The 21,192-nt window shown below is 36.1% G+C and overlaps 1 protein-coding gene across 3 annotated transcripts in view; it reads left to right on the top strand.

Moving 5' to 3' along the window:
• Positions 1 to 19,219, top strand: part of LOC143746124 (diamine acetyltransferase 1-like) — a 34,572-nt gene extending 15,353 nt beyond the window's left edge. For 2 of the 3 annotated variants that reach the window (XM_077237894.1, XM_077237895.1), the window contains 5 exons: positions 17,611 to 17,662; positions 17,736 to 17,819; positions 17,994 to 18,095; positions 18,171 to 18,211; positions 18,416 to 19,219. In XM_077237894.1, the coding sequence (XP_077094009.1) occupies positions 17,632 to 17,662; positions 17,736 to 17,819; positions 17,994 to 18,095; positions 18,171 to 18,211; positions 18,416 to 18,622 (465 nt within the window). In that variant the 5' untranslated portion in view covers positions 17,611 to 17,631 and the 3' untranslated portion in view covers positions 18,623 to 19,219. Of the gene's footprint in view, positions 1 to 16,645; positions 16,806 to 17,610; positions 17,663 to 17,735; positions 17,820 to 17,993; positions 18,096 to 18,170; positions 18,212 to 18,415 lie in introns of those variants that run through there. The other variant, XM_077237893.1, reaches the window with a different exon arrangement.
• The last annotated feature ends 1,973 nt before the right edge of the window (positions 19,220 to 21,192 follow it).

The following is a 21,192-nucleotide window of genomic DNA, read 5'->3' as shown; positions in this document are numbered from 1 at the left end:
AATAATATAAGGGTCAAGAGCCCAACTAAAGCAAACAATGATCGCCATAACGGTGGCTTACAATTTGAGATTTTCTCCTTCAGTGATTCTGCTTCAGGTGTCTTCAATAATGCTCAATCATCACTAAATTAATTACTTAATTATCTCATTAACTTCAACACTCTTGAGTGTGGACTCATATACACTCGCAGGAGTGTTAATTTAACACTGGAGTTTTTGCTGTGACAAAGAGCCGTAGTTAACTGACAAGCTGAGCCATATCGCATTAATTATCGCTGGTGATACGTCCGCGATATTAATGCGATATGGCTCAGCTTGTCAGTTAACTACGGCTCTTTGTAGTAAATGCCGCTCCATCTGAAAGCAGGTGATGGCGATTTACTACTAATCAAGGAACCGGCTTTACTGATTAGATGCGCATAACAATATGTGACCTGATCCAGCAAAATGAGTCACAGTGACCAAGAACTCAAAATTGAGATATTGCTATCTTTGGAAAGATGAGAACATAAGCTTTAAAATGATGTATTGGTCAAAGTCCTATCTTAAATGGTTATGAAGTTACATTAATTTGAATTATGGCGTGGCAGCACCTTTTTCCAACTGAAAACCCGAGATAATCGCATTTAAAGTTTTCCGTCCGTTTTTTGATGACCTCTTCAGTAATCCTTGGCATCCAGAGCTGCATCCAGTCTTTTTACTACATGATTTTACTAAAGGCATTTAGATACTTAAAAAAACCTATTAAATCAGACTGAAACATCAATTATTTAAAAATATTTATTACATATTATTCAATATTTATCAAATAATTCAATAATAATTTAAGGCGCTTTTTACAGAGATTCAATTCATTTAAATTCAATACAATTCAATTCAGCTGATTTGACAGACTCATGTCCAAAACCACAAAAGACAGAACAGATATATATATTAAAAAGGACAATAAAAACATAAGCAGATCAAATATCACATACAAACATACAGACATTTTAGCTACAGTAGTGTAGCTAAAATACACTAAAATACAGTATTCTGGATGTGTAACAGGAACATTGATGAATACCTCCAAAGATTTTACAAAAATACAATATTTTCGCTTTCAAGCCTTTGAGACAGTGCCACAATGTCAGTGTGTGTGTGTGTGTGTGTGTGTGTGTGTGTGAGAGAGAGAGAGAAAGGGAGACTGAGAGAAAGAGTGACTGAGAGAGAGTCCGTACAGACATACTAAATTTTTGCTTTAAAGCCTTTGAGACAGTGGCAAAATGTCAGTGTGTGTGTGTGTGTGTGTGGCAGAGAGACGTTGACTATATATACATGTATCTACATAGAGACAGAGAGAGAGGGAGACTGAGAGAGAGTCAGTACAGACATACTACATTTTTTCGCTTTAAAGCCTTTGAGAGAGTGGCAAAACGTCAGTGAGTGACTGTTCAGTGTGTGTGTGTGTGTGTGTCTGTGTGTGTGTGAGTGGCAGAGAGACATTGACTATATACATGTATCTACATAGAGAGAGAGAGAGAGAGAGGGAGACTGAGAGAGAGTCAGTGAGTTAGTGAGAGAGTGTGTGTGGCATAAACACAGAAATCATATTTCTTTCTCAGTGAAACAGCTCACCTCCCCAGCTGGTTTTGGGCATGTAATGTCCTTTGTATTGTCAGTGCAAAACTCACGAATGTGTTGGTAAAGATAGTCCTGACGTTTCAAATCCAAACCAGGAGGCTTGACAGCAGGGGGTCTCTGCATTGGTGGTGCATCCTCTTTGAGCAGACATATTCCACGTTCCTCAGAATTGGCAAATTCCTTGTAGAACACCCAGCCAGGATAGTCTTTGCTCATTCTGAAAATACAGAAGATTGAGAAAAAAAAAAAGAGTAAATCCTCCATTCTTACACACACACACACACACACACACACACACACGCACACACTTTAACAATTACCTACATATATCAGCACGTTATTGATGTAATCTACATACCTGTAATGCTGGTGTTTGGTTATACCAGGGAGAGGTCGGAAGAATGGCTTGAGGAATGACTTCCAGTCACGCTGATTCACAACGACTTTCCCATCTTCTCCCCCGACAAGTTGTGCGATGTTGACTCCAGTCTGTGTGCTACTTCTAACAGCATCTACAATGTCATTCAGACAGGAACCCATCTTCCTGTTTGTTTTACCAGCCCGAATGCCCAATCTGGTGCAAACTTTGTATGTCCTGCTATGAGAAAATTTAATGTGATTGTTTCATGCAAACCATGAGGCACTCTCCACAGCAGGTATTGCAGCACAGTGTTGTTCTTGTTTTGTCCTGTACAGTTGTCACAATGCAGCTCCACATCCTTTTCACCCATGCCATAATGCTTGAAAAAGTGGTCAATGAATGACACCACAGCATTCGCTCCTTTTGTGGTGCATACACATTCATCAATAAGGTAATTCACTTGTCTGGGAATGGCCTCACAGTTGATGCCAAACAAGCCACACTTGCGGGGTGTCAAAAAATACATGGGACCAGGCTGAAGAGGGTCAGAGGGATAATGCACCTGCTGTGCATAATCAAAGGAATAATGCATCGTGATGTCTTGGGAGCATGGATCACATGGGCAGAGTTCATGAATGGCATTGTTTTTCACGGTATCCCTAGCTTTCTGGACCATCTCTTGATAGAGTGAACGTTCTAGGGTGACTTTCACAAGGTGATCCTCCTGTTTTCTGCAGCGACTGGATTTCTCTGCCTCAGTCAGGTTAGCGGACTTGTAAATGATGGAGTTGTTCTTTTGGCATTGCCAACACAAGTCAGTCATTGGCTTTGTACGCACAATGTAGGGCACAAGGGTCTTCCACAGGCGTCGAAAGGTCACAAGACTCACCACACGATGTTCTGATAAAACAAAGTAGGGAAAGGCTTGCTTAATTTCTGTATCAATGCACTGTTTTCAACATCTCAGTTTTTTTTAATGCTGTTGTAATCAGTAAAGGTAGATCTACTTATGTTTTTTCAGCATAGGCTTATTTGCAGTGTAGGCTTATTTACATAATTTCAAATGCAACTATTAACATTGCCAAATCCCACTTGGATCCTGATTTAAGATTGAACCCGCTAAGTCCTGGAAACCATCAGACTATGATTAAGAGTAAGTTTACAAGTATACAGGCCTTACAGGATTAATAACACAGCAATAAGCTTCCATCATCAAACATGTTCTGCATGTCTTTTTAAACATCTGATTCTGCATAGCCTACTACATTTACCCCCCTCTTATTGTACCACTACGACATTGGATAACACCTACCTCTTGCCTTAATTGCGCTTTCATAAGCACGGAAAACTGTCGCCTTGGTGTGATGAGATGGCAGCAACTTCACATCGAAACGTTTATACCCGGGAATGCGACCAGGGAGAACCAATGCGTGAAGCTCTGCGAAGTACACGATGAACGAAACAACACGGCAGATGTCGTCATGTGTGAGCAGTCTCTGATCTCTTCTCTGGCGACCTCCAGACATTTTAACTCGTGGGCTCAAGCCTGTGTTCCTTGTAGTGTTTCAGCAGAGCTGTCAGTTTATTCTGGCTGATGCTGAAATTTAACGGGAACATCACATCACGTAAGCTACTGTCAGTAAAATCAAGAACATACTTCTGGTCAGTCGCATAAGTGTAATGGTTGTAAAGCTAGGCCTACTTACCAATGTAGGAACTTGAATGTTTCACGGCAAATTCTTTTTCCATCCAAGTAATATTCCGACCTTTGATGTTGACGCTCTCGCTGGATTTTCTTCGTCGAACACGTGAATTTATCATTCTGGAAGTGACAGCTGATCTTCCCCAGAAGAATTAGGTCTTTCTCGTATTCAGAAAGAGACGCCATGGATAATCGAATGTCGAAAACGAAGTCCTCCTCGAAAGATTTAAAACACTCTTGCCCATTGTTTAGTTTACAACCTTTGCAAGAAAACGCACAAATTTTTGTGATCTCATCTTCTCGGTTTTCATTCACCGTACCCACACACACTGCTTCACAGGTGGACATAACCCTCTCCACCGCCTATGTCAGTGACAGGCTGCTCGCTCGAGAAGTCCTCAATGTTGTCGTCGACGTCGTTGTCATCGCCAGTATGGGTAGCAGGCTCCAAAGTGGGTTGTGAGTCAAAGTCACTGTCTTCACTGTCTTCATCGCTGTCAGTGTCATCAGATGGCACATCACTACATCCAAAGTAGTCATTCACCAGCTTTATCCAGTCTTTCTGGCCAGCAGCAGAGCGCAAATTGGAGGCGTCAAGGGAGTTTAATGCTTTAGCTATTTCACTTTCTTTAGACGACATTACCCTAAACATTAAACACACGGTATGGCACACTACACTATAAAAATGACAAGGTTGAATACAAAGTATTAAGTGAAACGCAAACTTTTTAAGGAGATATTTTGGAGAAAATCTGACAGGATGGTAGGTGGACCAATCGCGTTGCACAAGGCTGTAAACAGGGCTTCCTATTGGCAACTGATGAGACTCTGAACATTTTGATAGGTTAAGGGACTGACGTTTTCACACCATATTTGGATAACTGAGATCATGACGTTTCAGGGAATACCAAAACATAGGAAAATCCTTGTGCGAAATCCTCGGTTGAGCCAGCTGTTAAAACAGCGTTATTCGAGATATTCTTTGTGAGATTAAGAGTTGCAAGTCAACTTAAACAGCCATTTAAGTGCATTTTCGCAATTACTGTGGTGATGAAACTTTGGGAGATTCATTTTGAAGACCTTTTCTTTCATATAAGGTAAAAAAAAAAAATCTATATTTTCAATGTTAATAACTGTAAGCGGCCATATCTCAAAATAGAACGTAGCGACTTCCGACTCATTTCGCCAGAGCGGGTCACATATCGTGCGATTAATCGTGCAGCCCTACATTAAATCTGAAGATCTCAGCAGAGGAGGGTTAAACAACTCCACAAACAGCATTACCAGCTTCACTTATTACTAACCAGACTGACTTTATTTCTGTCACACGTCTACAGAAGTTCTTATTGAGAATTAACAGAGGTTTAACTCTATTTCATTTGAAGTCACCATTACAATGATTAGTGTTTCCATTAGTCGGGGTCTTAACTATTATTATATATTTTATCTCTTTTGACTGCTGTGACAGTGTTTTTGTCAAACACATTTACAGGAGCAAAGTAAGTTAAACGGGATCAGGTGATGAAGGTTACCTGGTGACGGCTTTGTATTTCGTCATGAAATTGCCTGATTCACTGAGGTAATTAAATTTAATAATTATTTTGTCAAATTAATCTATTTTCACAACACAAAACCTGTAACTGCATCATGAGATCCAGCAATATTATAATAAGTTAGTAGACTTTAACAAACATAAGAACAAAAAAAGGCAGTTTATGATGATATACACAGACATCAACAATCAGCGTATGAATCTCAACAATGGTGACAAAAGGTGACCTCTGAACATAAGCTCATTATTTATTCATACAGCAATGCATGATGGAGCCATGAATGAGATTTGATTGGTGGCATCCAGAATACACTGCAAAATGCTTTATAATTGTTGAGATTCACAGGCTGATTCTTGATTTCTTTTTAAAAAAAATACTTTGTATGTGATTAAGTTTTAAGAAATTATTTGGATTACATTGTAAAAGTTACGAATATTATGATTTTCAAGGAAAGTGCTGCTATAATCAATAAAGTAAATTAACTCGGAAATTGGGCTCTACTCAGGTCAAATGATTGTGAAATAATGATAATGTTAAAACACAGCGAACTCCATCAAATAACCTTTTCTCTTTGTTCATCTGGCTGTTTTATCTCAGGTACAGAGGTGGGAAATCCAGGGGCCAAAGAGTAAAAGTCCTGCCATATATTTATTCCACCCATGAACTCAGTCATCTGATTTCACTAATTAGTTCTCTCTCCTGTCTGAATTAGCAAATCCAGGTGATTGGAACAAAATACTGTGGAGGACTTTTACTTTCTGAACCTGGACTTTACACCTCTGAATAGCAATGCCACATGCCAGCCAAGAGTAAAGAAATTAGGGCTGGGCGATATATCGCACGATATTGTTTTGCGCATCTCGTCAGTAAAGCCGGTTCCTTGATTAGTAGTAAATCGCCTTCACCTGCTTTCAGATGGAGCGGCATTTACTACAAAGAGCCATAGTTCACTGACAAGCTGAGCCATATCGCATCAATATCGCGGATGTATCGCCAGCGATAATTAATGCGATATGGCTCAGCTTGTCAGTTAACTACGGCTCTTTGTACACAGCAAAAACTCCAGTGTTAAATTAACACTCCTGGGAGTGTATATGAGTCCACTCAAGAGTGTTAAAGTTAATGAGATAATTAAGTGATTAATTGAGTGATGATTGAGCATTATTGAAGACACGATGTTAACAAGCAGAATCACTGAAGGAGAAAAACTCAAATTGTAAGCCACCGTTATGGCGATCATTGGTTGCTTTAGTTGGGCTCTTGACCCTTAAATTATTAACTTTAGATTTTATTTGGTTGTTGCATCTGAGTTATAACTGCCAGATGAACAAAGAAAAAAGTGATCTGATAGTGTTGGTAATATTATGACAGTCATCATTTGAACTTTATGATTTTGATTTATGTTGTTGGTTACAGCATAACTGTGATTCTGACTAAATATCCAGAATTTTAGCTATAATAAAAAGGATTTCTTAAAAGTTGTTTCTAAAAAAAAAAAAAAAAATTCTTTCTTATAGGTACTCACAGAGTTCAAGATTCAGTCTATGCATCTCAACAATGGTGACGAGCAGAATATTCAATTAGGAAAAGTAAATTACATAGAAAATTCAGATCATAATTTATCCATACCGCAATGCATGATGGGAGCCATTAATGAGTTGTGATTGGTGGCAGCCACTGCAACATGCTTTATTATTGTCACCATTGTTGAGATTTACAGGCTGATTATTGATGTCTGTGTTTCTAAATAAACTTATTTGGAAGTGTTTTGATCAGAACAATGTTTATTAAATATTATGGATTAAAAGAAACATACCTATATTCATATATGCTGTAGAATCAAAAGGTTGTTGCCAACAAGTCAAACCAAACTATCTCAACAAGTTTCATTTTCAGATCACAGAATGATTATGCCAGAACATAACCAACACTATCAGATCACACTTTTTTTTGTTCATTTGACTGATCAAATAACTAACAGCAGACAAACAAATTTAAAGTGAATGTATAAAGGTTAAGAGCCCAACTAAAGCAAACACTTATCGCCATAACGGTGGCTTACAATTTGTGACTTTCTCCTTCAGTGATTCTGCTTGTTAACATCAGGTGTCTTCAATAATGCTCAATCATCACTAAATTAATCACTTAACTATCTCATTAACTTTAACACTCTTGAGTGTTAATTTAACACTGGAGTTTGTGCTGTGTGTAGTAAATGCCGCTCCATCTGAAAGCAGGTGAAGGCGATTTACTACTAATCAAGGAACCGGCTTTACTGACAAGATGCGCATAACAATATCGTGCGATGTATCGCCCAGCCCTAAAAGAAATAAACCAGAACTGGACCTTATCTGATCCACAAAATCTGTGTATATTAAAAATGGAGTAGTTTCAGACACAGTCTTAGATGAAATCCACTGAAGAGAAAAGAAGACATTAAATCTTAAGATCTCAGCAGAGGAGGATTAAACAATTCCTCAAACAGCATTACCAGCCTCAATTATTACTAACCAGACTCGCTTTATTTCTGGCAGACTTCTACGAAGTTTTATTGAGAATTAGCAGATGTTAAACTCTGTTTAATTTGAAGTCACCATAACAGTGATTAGTGTTTCCATTAGTTGGGCTCTTAACTCTAATTATAAATTTAGTTTTTATGGCTCCTGTGACAACGTGTTCTAAGCACATTTGCTGCAAATTAAGCTAAAGTGGAAGGAGTTGATGGTTATATAATCATATTGAAATAGACTGATTTACAGATATTGAAAACTAACAATTTTGTTATCACAATAGTTTTTTTCACATCACAAAATGCAGTATAAGATCCAGCAATATTATAACAATAGGTTAAAATAGTTTAAGAAACATGAGCACAAAAAAAACTAAATTAATCTCAACAATGGTGACACTCAAAAAGTATTTTGCTGCAATGCATGCTGGGTACCAGCATAATACAAAACTCCCATCTTGCATTGCAACATGAATAAATTATGCAGCTGAATTGTCCTATAATTTTGTTTGATACTAAAGATTTGCATTTATTGTTTGCTGTTGTTTTGTGATTTAGTAGCTTTTCAGTGATGTTCTGAATTGATCTGTTTATCAATTTTTTTTTGATTGTCACCATTGTTGAGATTCATACACTGCTTTTTGATATCCGTGTGTGTCAGTGCAGGCCAATTTTTCTTTTACTTAATATTTGTTAAAAGATTTAAAGCTATTGTTATATTGCTGAATCTAATGCTGCAGTAACACAGGGTTTGTGATTTGAATATGTTAGTGGAACAATATAATTTTTGCATTAAAATAACCTCAGTGAGTCAGGCTATTTCATGATGATTAGAAATCCAGGAAACCATTATCACCTTATCTCATTTCACTTTAGCTTCCTTTGGTGCCGCAAATGTGTTAAACACACAGACACTGTCACATGAGCCAAAAACGACAAAATATATAATAAGAGTTAAGAGCCCAACTAATGGAAACACTAATCAATGTTATGGTGACTTCAAATTAAACACTGTTAAACCTCTGTTAATTCTCAATAAAACTTCTGTAGACATGTGATAGAAATAAAGTCAGTCTGGTTAGTAATAAGTGAAGCTGGTAATGCTGTTTGTAGAGTTGTTTAATCCTCCTCTGCTGAGATCTTCACAAATGTAATGTCTTCTTTTCTCTTCAGGTGATTTCATCTAAGACTGTGTCTGAAACTATTCTATTTTTAATATACACAGATTTTGTGGATCAGATAAGGTCCAGTTCTGGTTTATTTCTTCACTCTTGGCTGGCATGTGGCATTGCTATGCAGAGGTGTAAAGTCCAGGTTCAGAAAGTAAAAGTCCACCTCAGTATTTTGTTCCAATCACCTGGATTTGCTAATTCAGACAGGAGAGAGAACTAATTAGTGAAATCAGCTGACTGAGTTCATGGGTGAAATAAACATGTGGCAGGACTTTTACTCTTTGGCCCCTGGATTTCCCACCTCTGCTCTGGTACAGCAGCCAAACAATAATCTGAAGTTACTAAGTTAAGGGTCGAGAGCCCAACTAAAGCAAACACTGATCTCCATAATGGTAACATACTAATTACAATTTTCTCCCTCAGTGATTCTGCTTGTTAACATCAGGTGTCTTCGATAATGCTCAATTATCACTCAATTAATCATCTCATTAACTTCAGCACTGCTTCAGTGTTCATTTAACAGTCTCTGAGTGTGGACTCATAAACATTGAGCAATGTTTTTTTAAAAAAAATAGCAAATACCTCAGTGAATCAAGTTCTTTCGTGATGATTATAAAACCATCAACAGGTTAGGGCTGCACGATTAATCGCACGATATTGTTATGCGCATCTAATCAGTAAAGCCGGTTCCTTGATTAGTAGTAAATCGCCTTCACCTGCTTTCAGATGAACGATATGATGCAGATATGAGTGTTAAATTAACACTCAAGAGTGTTAAAGTTAATGAGATAATTAAGTGATTAATTTAGTGATCATTGAGCATTATTGAAGACACCTGATGATAACAAGCAGAATCACTGAAGGAGAAAATCTCAAATTGTAAGCCACCGTTATGGCGATAAGTGTTTGCTTTAGTTGGGCTCTTGATCCTTATACTTTAAGTTTACATTTTCTTTGTCGGCTATTATTGATTTATTACAGTCAAATGAACAAAGACAAGTGTTATCTGATAGTGTTGGTTATGTTTTGTCATAATCATGCTGTGATCTGAAAATTGAAGCTCATTCAGATGATCTGGTTTAACTTGATGGCAACAGTTTAGTGTTTCTACAGCATATGATAATTGTATTTTTCTTATAATCCAAAACATTTAATAATAATTGCCCTGATTAAATCACTTTCAAATGCATTTATTTAGAAACACAGACATCAATAATCAGCCTGTGAATCTCAACCGTGGTGACAATAATAATCCTTGTTGCCACCAATCACAACTCATTAATGGCTCCCATCATGCATTGCGGAATGAATAAATTATGATCTGAATTGTCTATGTAATTTACATTTCCTAATTGAATATTCTGCTCGTCACCATTGTTGAGATGCATTGACTGAATCTTGATATCTGTGTGTGCCTAAAAAAAAGATTTTTTTTTTTTACAACTTTTAAGAACTCCTTTATATTATATCTCAAATACTGAATATTTATGCAGAAACTCAGTTAAGCTGTAACCAACGACATAAATCAAAATCGTAAAGTTCAAACAATGATAATGATTGTCTTAAGATAACCAACAACATCAGATTACTTTTTTTCTTTGTTAATCTGGCAGTTATAACTCAGATACATCAGCCAAACATATTCTGAATTTAATTATATAAGGGTCAAGACCCCAACTAAAGCAACCACTCATCTCCATAATGGTGACCTGAAATTCCGGTTTTCTCCTTCAGTGATTCTGCTTCAGGTGTCTTCAATAATGCTCAATCATCACTCAATTAATCACTTAAATATCTCATTAACTTTAACACTCTTGAGTGTGGACTCATATACACTCACAGGTGTGTTAATTTAACACTGAGTTTTTGCTGAATACAAAGAGCCGTAGTTAACTGACAAGCTGAGCCATATCGCATTAAATATCGTTGGCGATATGTCCTCGATTTTAACGCGATTTGGCTCAGCTTGTCAGTTAACTACGGCTCTTTGTAGTAAATGCCGCTCCATCTGAAAGCAGGTGAAGGCGATTTACTACTAATCAAGGAACCGGCTTTACTGACGAGATGCGCATAACAATATCGTGCGATTAATCGTGCAGCCCTAGCTAGTCATCTAAAAACAAAAAGGAACACTTACCACCACAGCCGCTCCGCTTTGTCCTGTCAGTGCTATCGATGGGATGGCCGTATCCTTCAGCATACGCTTCATGGTCCGTGTGGCAAATTCCATTTTTTTCAAAATAGTCGTTCTCAGTGAAATGTACTGAGCAAACACGATGGTCCTTGATGATCTCTTCCGGTGTGTTTGGATCGATATCCTGAGCAAGTAGCATTGATTCATCAGCTCAGCGTTTTTGGTTGGAATTCTATGAAACATCATGGTATTACCTGGTCTCCCCTGTTTATTTTCGCAGCTCTTTACAATACAGCAAACACCCATGATTGTAAACTATGCATACTATCTGGTAATTGCTGACTCTATTATTTCAACTCTGAACGAACTCTCTGCTCCTCACCACGGCGCGCCTCAGGTGCTGCGGTAATCACTCCGCCCAAGTAGCAGTGCTTCGCCTTCTGAGAATATACACAGCAAAATCCCCAGTGTTAAATTAACACTGAGAGTGTTAAATTAACACTGAGAAGTGTGAATTATATAAACTCTGAGCAGAGTGTTAAATGAACACTGAAGCAGTGTTAAAGATAATGATAAGTGAATAATTGAGTGATGATTGAGCATTATTGAAGACACCTGATGTTAACAAGCAGAATCTCTGAAGGAGAAAACCGTAATGTTTAAGTCGCCATTATGGTGATCAGTGTTTGGTTTAGCTGGGCTCTTGACCCTTACATCATCAACTTAAGATTTTATTTGGCTGCTGTATGTGACTTAAAACAGCTAGATGAACAAATAGAAAAGGTGATCTGATGGTGTTGGTTGTGTTTTATCATAATAATTTATTGACCTGAATTGCTGAACTCATCAAGAGCATAAATTCTAGGTTAAATTTACCCTATGGATTTTAGCAGCACTGTTATTTTAGAACATACCATTTTTATCCTTTTCAATGAAATCCAAACGATCAATTAAAAAAAAGTCCATCAAACATTTTATGTAGGCACACATAGACATCAAGAATTAGCGTATAAATCTCAGCAATGGTGACAAACAGCTGAAAATCAGGTAATTATTTATTCATGCAGCAATGAATGATGGGAGCCATGAATGAGTTTTGATTGGTGGCACCCAGAATGCATGCAACATGCTTTATAATTGTCACCATTGTTGAGATTCAGAGGCTGATCATTGATGTCTGTGTGTCCATTTTTTTTTCTTTTGAAAAGAGCAACTTTTAAGAAATCTTATGGATAATTAAGTTACTGAAAATGTTATATTGTGTAATCAAAAGGGTAAACTCTACAAATAAATTTTGTGCCACATGAAGATTGTCAAAACTTAACAAACATCACATAATCAGCTTTCCTTGTTGTTCAGCTGGCTGCTATAACTCAGGTACAACAGTCAAACAAAAACTAACATTAACAGTTTAATGGTCAAGAGTGCAACTAAAGCAAACACTAATCGCCATAATGATGACTTAAAATGTGACTTTCTCCTTCAGTGATTCTGCTTGTTAACATCAGGTGTCTTCAATAATGGTCAACCATCACTCAATTATTCACTTAATTATCCCATTAACTTTAACACTCTTGAGTCTGGATCCAAATAAACTCACAGGAAAGTTCAGTTAACACTGGCGTTTTTGCTGTGGGTGGAATACAAATATGGCAGGACTTTTACTTTCTGATCCCTGGACTTTCTACCTCTGATGAATGTGATCAGTAAAGAAGAGATGAGTTCCTCTGCTAGCTGGCGGACTGATGAACTGCTGACAGCAGAATTGCTTCATTTTAAAATATATTATAAAATTAGATGGGAATTTGGCCAGTTTTCAATTGCACGCAAACAACACATCTGATCATCAACAGAACCAGTCAAATGAATGAGACTTATCACAAAATGTACTTGCAAACCAGTAAAGTAATACATAAACAGCTATCTGGAATAACACATAATGTACAGTCGGACAGTCATCTTAATATGAACCTGGACAGAAGAATCAGAACTGACTTAGATAATAAATATTGAGACACTGGCCCAAAAATTGTGGAGAAACAATGCATGTATCGTACATTAGCCTGATTACTACATTGATACAATTTAGTAAAAAAAAATAATAGATAACATTAAATATTGATTTGAGTTAAAATTATTTTATTACAGATCACCATAATGACAAAGTTTACTTTGATACAAATCAATTGGACAAGATACAAGACAAACAGTGTATTAGTCTTTCAGCATATACTCAAATGATCTTCTACAAACACAAAAAATAAAGTCAGATGATCTGTGAGCTTTTAATTATTAGCCTACAGTTTTTTTATTCCAGTTTTACTACATAAACAAACAAACAAATAAATCATCTCAAAAAAGAAAGAATTATTTGAGGAAGAAAGAAAAAAGAAAGAAATATTCAGTAAAACACACATTACATTTAGAAAACAAAACTTGATATTATAGGATTGAATCTAAGTAAAATATGACAGATGATATAAGTTGCAATGTTGACTTCAAAATCAGTTTGAAAATATTATAGACAAGTGTAGGTCATGAAGAAAAATATGACCCTGTCCATCACTCAAATTGGCATCATGTGGGATCTCTTCTTTCCCTTTTAAATGCTTGTATAAGCGTGTCTGTGCCGTTGCCCCATTAGTGCATCCTCACTTTAGAGCGGAAGAATTCACTGCAATGCAGCGGCAGGACACTGAGCATGCTGATCTTCTGTTTGGACTCGGAGTTAGGGATTTTTATTAGCCTACATAATATCGTTTTCCCCTCATGCTAGCTTTTTATTATTATTAGCCTATTATTCAGAAATAAGACAAAAATGCCATTATGACAAAAACAAACTTACTTTCAGAACAAATACACCGCATGAAGTGCCACCCATTTATCGACAGCACTTTAAAAAGAGATGTGGTAAAAAACAACACACATCATGTGCTGATGGTATTTTGACACATGTTGTGTAGATTTCTAACACGTGTTCAAATGTAACTGCAGTTACATTTTAACACGCAAATTGCAAACACAGCAAAATCCCCAGTATGTACACTCTCGGTGTACATATACTGTAGGTCCAACTACAGGGTGTTAAAAATGAACACTGAAGCAGTGTTGAAGTTAATGAGATAATTAAGTGATTAATTAAGTGATGATTGGCCATTAGTGGTGACACCTGATGTTAATAAGAAGAATCATTGAAGGAAAGAGAAACAACAAGAACAGAAAAAAGAGAAACACAAGAACTACTGACTTCGAGCCATTACACATTATTGTACTTATTATTACCAGTGTAGTTCTTTCATACATCTACACACATTCTTATTTATATTGAACAGAAGTTTAGATGGTAATGTTTTATGGAATGTTTCGTTTCATGTCACCATTATGGCGATCAGTGTTTGCTTTAGTCGGGCTCTTGACCCTTTGCTTTTTAGCATTAATTTTTCTCTGGCTGCTCCAACTCTGTGTTCATAGAGCACATGTGTTACTGCAAGAGAAACCATGACATGGGCTGTGATTCCCGAAAGCATCGTAAGACAAATTTGATCGTGCAGACCTTTTGTTGCAGTTGTTCTATGATCAGGTTTGGCTTAAAATGCTTTTGGGAAAACAGTCCAGGTCATGATGGTTATGTTTAAATGATGAAATTAAATATTGAAGTGTCCTGCTTCACTCAATTAGCATTATAAACAGGGTATACAAAGGTTCAATTTATTTTCATTACAGTAGTTCATTCCAGCAGTGCTTTACTAATTTGAAGTTTTTAAAATCTCACACAGATATCAAGAATCTACATATGAATCTCAACAATGGTGACAATCACACAATAGATTCATGTTGCAGTGCATGATGGGAGCCACCAATCAAAATGCATCCATGGCTCCCACAATGCATTGCAGTATGAATAAATTATGCAGCTGAATTTCCTGTAATTTTCATTGTTTTTCCTGTTTGTTTTTATTTTGCTATTGTTTTGTTATGACTGTAATTTTGCTTGTTTTGTGATGTACAGAGTTGATCTGTGTGTCACTAGTTTGTTTATTGTCACCATTGTTGTGATACATATGCTGATTCTTGATGTCTGTGTGTCTAAACACAAGAGCTCAAGTGAAATTTCAAAATTGTTCACATTGTTGTTGGATCTCAAACTGTAGAATCTCAGGGCTACAATCACCAATACTAAAACACAACATCACTCATATAGTCAAAGACTTAGACTCTGAATGACATCAGTGAATCAGGTCACCACGTGATGATAATGTCATCATCACAACATATTGTTAGCAGGTTTTCTCAGCAGTAACAAACGTGTTTTATAAACTCAATGTTGGAGCAGCCAGAGAAAAACGGGCAATGAAAAAGGTAAAGGGTCAAGACCCCAACTACAGCAAACACTGACCACCATAATGGTGGCTTGAAATGAAAAATTCCATAAAACATTGCCGTCTAAACTTCTGTTGAATCTCAATAACTTTTGTAGATGTATGACAGAAATAAAGTCACACTGGTAATAATAAGTGCAATAATGTGTAAAGGCTCGAAGTCAGTAGTTCTTGAGTTTCTCTTTTTTTCTGTTCTTGTTGTTTCTCTTTCCTTCAATGGTTCTGCTTATTAACATCGGGTGTCGCCACTAATAGCCAATCATCACTTAATTAATCACTTAATTATGTCATTAACTTCAACACTGCTTCAGTGTTCATTTTTAACACCCTGTAGTTGGACCTATATGTACACCGAGAGTGTTAATTTAACACTGGGAAGTTTGCTGTGCACTACATGTGTTAAATTCTACACATGTGTTAAAATCTACACAACATGTGTTGTCCCTGATCACACATACAACATGTGTTAAAATCTACACAACATTTGTTGTCCCTGAGCACACACACTACATGTGTTAAAATCTACACAACATGTGTCATCTTTAACATCTTTTTTTACACGTTGTGTTGTTTTTTTCACATGATTGTATAAGAGTGCGTTGACACTCACCATCACTGTGAATGGTATGCAGTGTTTGCTATGTTTGTCAAACAAACAGGTTTGAGTAAATATACATTATCTTTATACAATATTTTGTCAGTTGCAACATTTTAATCTAATTCAAAGTGCAACCTTGGTTAACTGTTTTCTCTTCATGAAATTTTGTCAAAAGCAGCATAATCAATCAAGTGTTGAAGCGTGAATAATGTACAGTACAGTGAGTCTGTCCAGTTGAGCTTGAAACATTGAAACAAGTCTGGTACTTTGTGTGCACATGCATTCTGTACTCGACTATTGATTAAATTATTCATATTTTTACATTTGCCCCTTTCGCTTTATTTTTTTTAAATGACACAATATGTGTGTTACAATGACTTACACATTTATTTGTGTTAAATTTGACACAACATGTGTTGTCCCTGAGCACACTCACTACATGTGTTAAAACTTACAGAACATGTGTCATTTTTAACACAACTCTTTTTAGAGTGTGTGAGCTATGTTGATTGTCCACCTGGATACATTGCAGCCTCGTTTTCTGACGAAGGCACTGAAAAGGCAAGACATCCTCTCCCCTCCTACTTCAGCTGCAGTCTTAAGTCCCTTGTAAGAAGCCCAAACTTAACAGCAGAGGGTGATATTCCAAGCTTCACTTCACTTATAGAGGACTAGTGAGAAGAAAGGGAAAAAAAGCAAAATAAGAAAATGGCCACTTTTAATTTGCATAAAGCGGAGCCCAAAGACGTGCCTGACATATTGCGAATGATAAAGGTAGATTTCTTGTTTATGCGTATGGATATTTTAAAGTAAGGTAAGAATATGCTTATTCGTTTATTTGGTGTTCTGTCAAACGGAATCATATTACAACAACGTCTATTCTGATTTTTATAGTAATGTTAAATTGTTTCAAATCAGTTTAATGACACTGATGAATTATCCAACATATGACCCTGCTTATGGCAAGCCGTTTTAACATTAAATCATTTAAATCTACTAGTCTCTATTTTCATGCCACTAGTATTTATTTAGTAGCTACTAGTGCTTATTCTTTATAAGTACTAGTGCCTTTTCTTTAGATACTACTGCTTATTCTTTAGGTGCTAGTACCTTTTTAAAGATACTAGTACTTATTCCTTAGATACTAGTCCTCATTTATTAGATATTCATAAGATTCTAGTGACCATTAAATTGGTACTAGTACTTATTTATTATATACTATTACTAATTCATTAGTTACTACTTATTATTAGATATTACTAATTCATTAGTTATACTTATTATTAGATACTAGTACTTATTCATTAGATACTAGTACTTATTCATTAGATACTAGTACTTATTTCGATAGTGACTATATCTATTGAACAAGTACAAGTACTTAATGCAATAGATAGTATCTCGAAAAAATAAGTACCAGTAGCATGAAATTAGAGACTAGTAGGTTTAAATGATTAAATGTTAAAACGGCTTGCCATACCCTGCTTGAAAACAAGCCCTAGGCCTGGGGGCCCATCAACTACAGAAGATGTTCAACATAGTTCAGGAAGCCATAGTTTTTCTTTACTATCTTCTGTAGGAACCCGCCAAGTATGAAGAAATGGAAGACCAAGTTATATTAACTGAGAAAGGTGAGACAACTCTATATGTCAAATGTGAAAACTCTTCAATAGTTTGCCCACAGTGACAAGTTTTGTTTTTTAGATCTGCTCGAGGATGGATTCGGAGAACACCCGTTTTACCACTGCCTGATAGCAAACGTGGCAGCCGAGCATCAGAAAGTCGAGGGTAAAACACCAAGATGATCTTTAATGAACTGTTGAATTGCTGAGTATAGTCTGTTCTTGAATGTGAAACGTTTGATCAGAAGTTACGTCCTAAAAAAGGTTTTCTTACATTCCTTGTTTAACATTCATACACAAATAATGCAATTGTGTAAGACACCAGTGTTCACACTTATAGGTTATTCTGTGATTGGATTTGCCATGTACTACTTCACCTATGATCCTTGGATTGGCAAACTGCTGTATCTTGAAGATTTTTATGTAATGAGAGAGTACAGAGGTAAGGATGTGTTATTAAGGGTGACTAAACTGCAGGCATTTCCTCAATCCCCCTGACTAATTTCATACTTTACAGGTTTTGGAATTGGGTCTGAAATCCTGAAAACCCTAAGTTATGTATGTTACCGGTCTTCATCTGTTGCACACATCATTAAAGACACTTATCCATACACATGTTTTAAAAATACAAAACACTGACACAAAATAGTATAAGCAAGTAGTTTCAAACTCAAAATAGACCAGAGATTATGTAAAAGTTTATGTTGTCTTTAGATTGTTTGTCGTTTTCACGCTACCATAAAGAGTTGTTTCCTCCTACAGACAGCGGTGAAGAATCGTTGCAGAAGCATGCATTTTATCGTGGCTGAGTCCAACAAGGCATCCATCGACTTTTACAAGCGACGTGGGGCTTTCGACCTCTCGCTGAAGGAGGGATGGCGACTTTTCAGGATTGATGAGGAGAATCTCCTGAAAATGTCTGCTGAAGAGGAAGCTGGCCCAAAGTTCCACTGTTCAATGAGGGAGTAGGGATGTCTCATAGCCATTTCTCAGTTTAAAAAAAGACTTTAATGACTTAAAATGTTTTAGACACCGTTTATTAATCATGTTAACATAACAATTTGGTCTTGAGAGTTATAGCAGTATAGTCATAGTTTGCATGTCAGATTAACTTATCAATAGTATTTTATTCATTGAATGCAATAAAAATAAATGAAAAATCTATATTATATGTATATAGTATATTATATGCATAAGATAATATCTTCAGGCATTCCTCCCACAACAAATGTGCAAGACATAACGGTAAAAGAGTAAAAGCAACAAAGAAATAAATAAAACACTTGTAAGGGATGATAGTGTTTATGATTTACCTTGGATACGAGCGAGAGTGAGCCTTTGTGCACTGTAAAAAGTGAAACATTGGATTAACTTAATAAAATTGACGTAACCATTCACAATAAAGATTTTACATTGACCTAATGTTCAGAAACCATTCAGTTCAAACTAATTTTCTGCATTTCATGCAAACTCTTTTCTGAATTTGGTGTAAATCAATATTTTAAATTGGCTTAAATAAAAAAAAGTTTTATTGGCTTAAAAATAAAAAAAGACTTTAAATATTTATTCATTGGAAGTAATATAAAAGGCTATATTATATTCTCTATATATATATATATATATGTATATCTTAAATGAGTCAGATCAAACATTCTTTTAAATATTTATTAAATATTGTATGAAAATCACTGTTTTTAAGATTAGACTTTTTTTGGCAAAACAAACATTGTTTTACAAATACAAATGTAATTCTGAGACAGTTCAAGTAATTAGTTCATTTCAAGTTGAATTTTTTATATAGTAGTATTACAATGTGAATATATTATATAAGAACAAATAATATCAAGAATAAGAAATAAGAACAAATTCCTAAAAACAATTGGTCTGCTTCTCTCAGGAATTAACATTTTTGGCAGAACACATTGGTCAAGAACCTGTGTGTTTGTGTGTGTGTTCATCAAAGCACTGAAATGGAGGCTGTCAGTCAGTCATTGACTATGCAGCAGAGGCGACATATTTTGGGGGTCATTTTTCTTGTGTCAAGTTCCATCAACACTTTCTAAAAAAAAACTCAAAAGTGAATTTCAATTCTTTTGGATACTTGAGGTTTAGCACATGTCAGTCCAAATAACAGCAGCTGCGGTTGAGGACACGTTACTGAGGACCTCTGTGCCCTCAATGAGAACCCTGGTGTCTGTCTCACTGATTAAGACGGCCATTGGTTGCTCCAGTCGATCACCTGGCATATCCTGGCGAGACAATACATAATAATGAATAAAGAGTGCTGACCAGACCCAGTTGAGTGTGTGAGAGACACCCCTGTGTAACGGGTGTAATATTTATTTAATAATTTCACTCAAAATCCCCCTTTCTTATTATCATTTGTTATATTTCTTTCATTATTTTGTATTTTGGAATTTCATTTATTCTTCTAATATTGATTTCTATTTAATTGAGATGTCATATTTCTATGGTTACATGGTCATTTTGTAGTATTGTTAAATGCGGTGCGTGGCTCCTTTAAGACTCATGTTCCGGTTCCGGTTGCTCTCTTTCAGTTCGCGGTAAATGCGACTGAAGAGAGGTGGGTTGTACTGACGCTCCGTCTAAAAAGTTTGATATGAGTTTTGTTTATTGTAATACAACATGTAATTTTGTTCTAAAATGCACTTTAATCTTATTCAAACATGTATAGAGTTTGTGTTAATAACGTGATGAGTCATAACATGTATTTTCGGAGAGAATTCATTAAGCATGAGTGTGCAAGCTCTGTTGGCTAAAATAATGCCTTTCACTAACAGGCTGAATCGCGAGAGAAGGCCACAGACTCGCTTTTGATATGATATTTCTTTTTATTCATGCAGGTATGTTCTCTTTCATGTTTATGTTAATATTGTTTTGAATTTATGTAAAATGCTTGTATTTTTTTGTGAAATCTTTTGAACCAACAAGATTTGATTATATGAGAAACTGAAATGCATGTTTATAAAAGTGTAAAATGTCCTGCAGTTCGCGGTAAATGCGACTGAAGAGAGGCTGAATCGCGAGAGAAGGCCACAGACTCGCTTTTGATGTGATATTTCTTTTTATTCATGCAGAATAAAATCTGTCTGGAGTACTTTCTGTTGCCCGGTCTCGTTCATCCACAAACACAACGCAGAGCTAAACGAAGACCGGTCACATTGGTGCCGTGACTTTTATTTGATGCAAGTCATCGTGGATCCCCTGTGATCAACATCAGCTTGGTCGCCGGGGTTTGCTGCATTCTGGAACGTCCAAATCTGCCTGTATCTGTGCCAAAGGAAAGACAGGTTGGACATTAGACTGTATCAAAAAAAGGTTGAAACTTCATATTTACAGAAAAAAAAGAGAGACAAAGAAAAGATTGAATTTGACATTTTTGTTTGATTATTTGATTGTGTATTACTCTTAGGTGTGTGTACACATGTGAACAGTTTTTTTTCTGTGGTCATTATCTGTTTTAATTTATTTTTGTTGATTTGTAAAACTCATGATGTCACAAAATAGTGAGAAGACAA

Source organism: Siphateles boraxobius, unplaced genomic scaffold (assembly GCF_051911475.1).
Source record: "Siphateles boraxobius isolate OS27281-9 unplaced genomic scaffold, OSU_SipBor_1 21, whole genome shotgun sequence".
NCBI classification, from domain to species: domain Eukaryota; kingdom Metazoa; phylum Chordata; class Actinopteri; order Cypriniformes; family Leuciscidae; genus Siphateles; species Siphateles boraxobius.
Note: the sequence above shows the minus strand (reverse complement) of the source record. Positions and strands in the feature narration are given on the sequence as shown.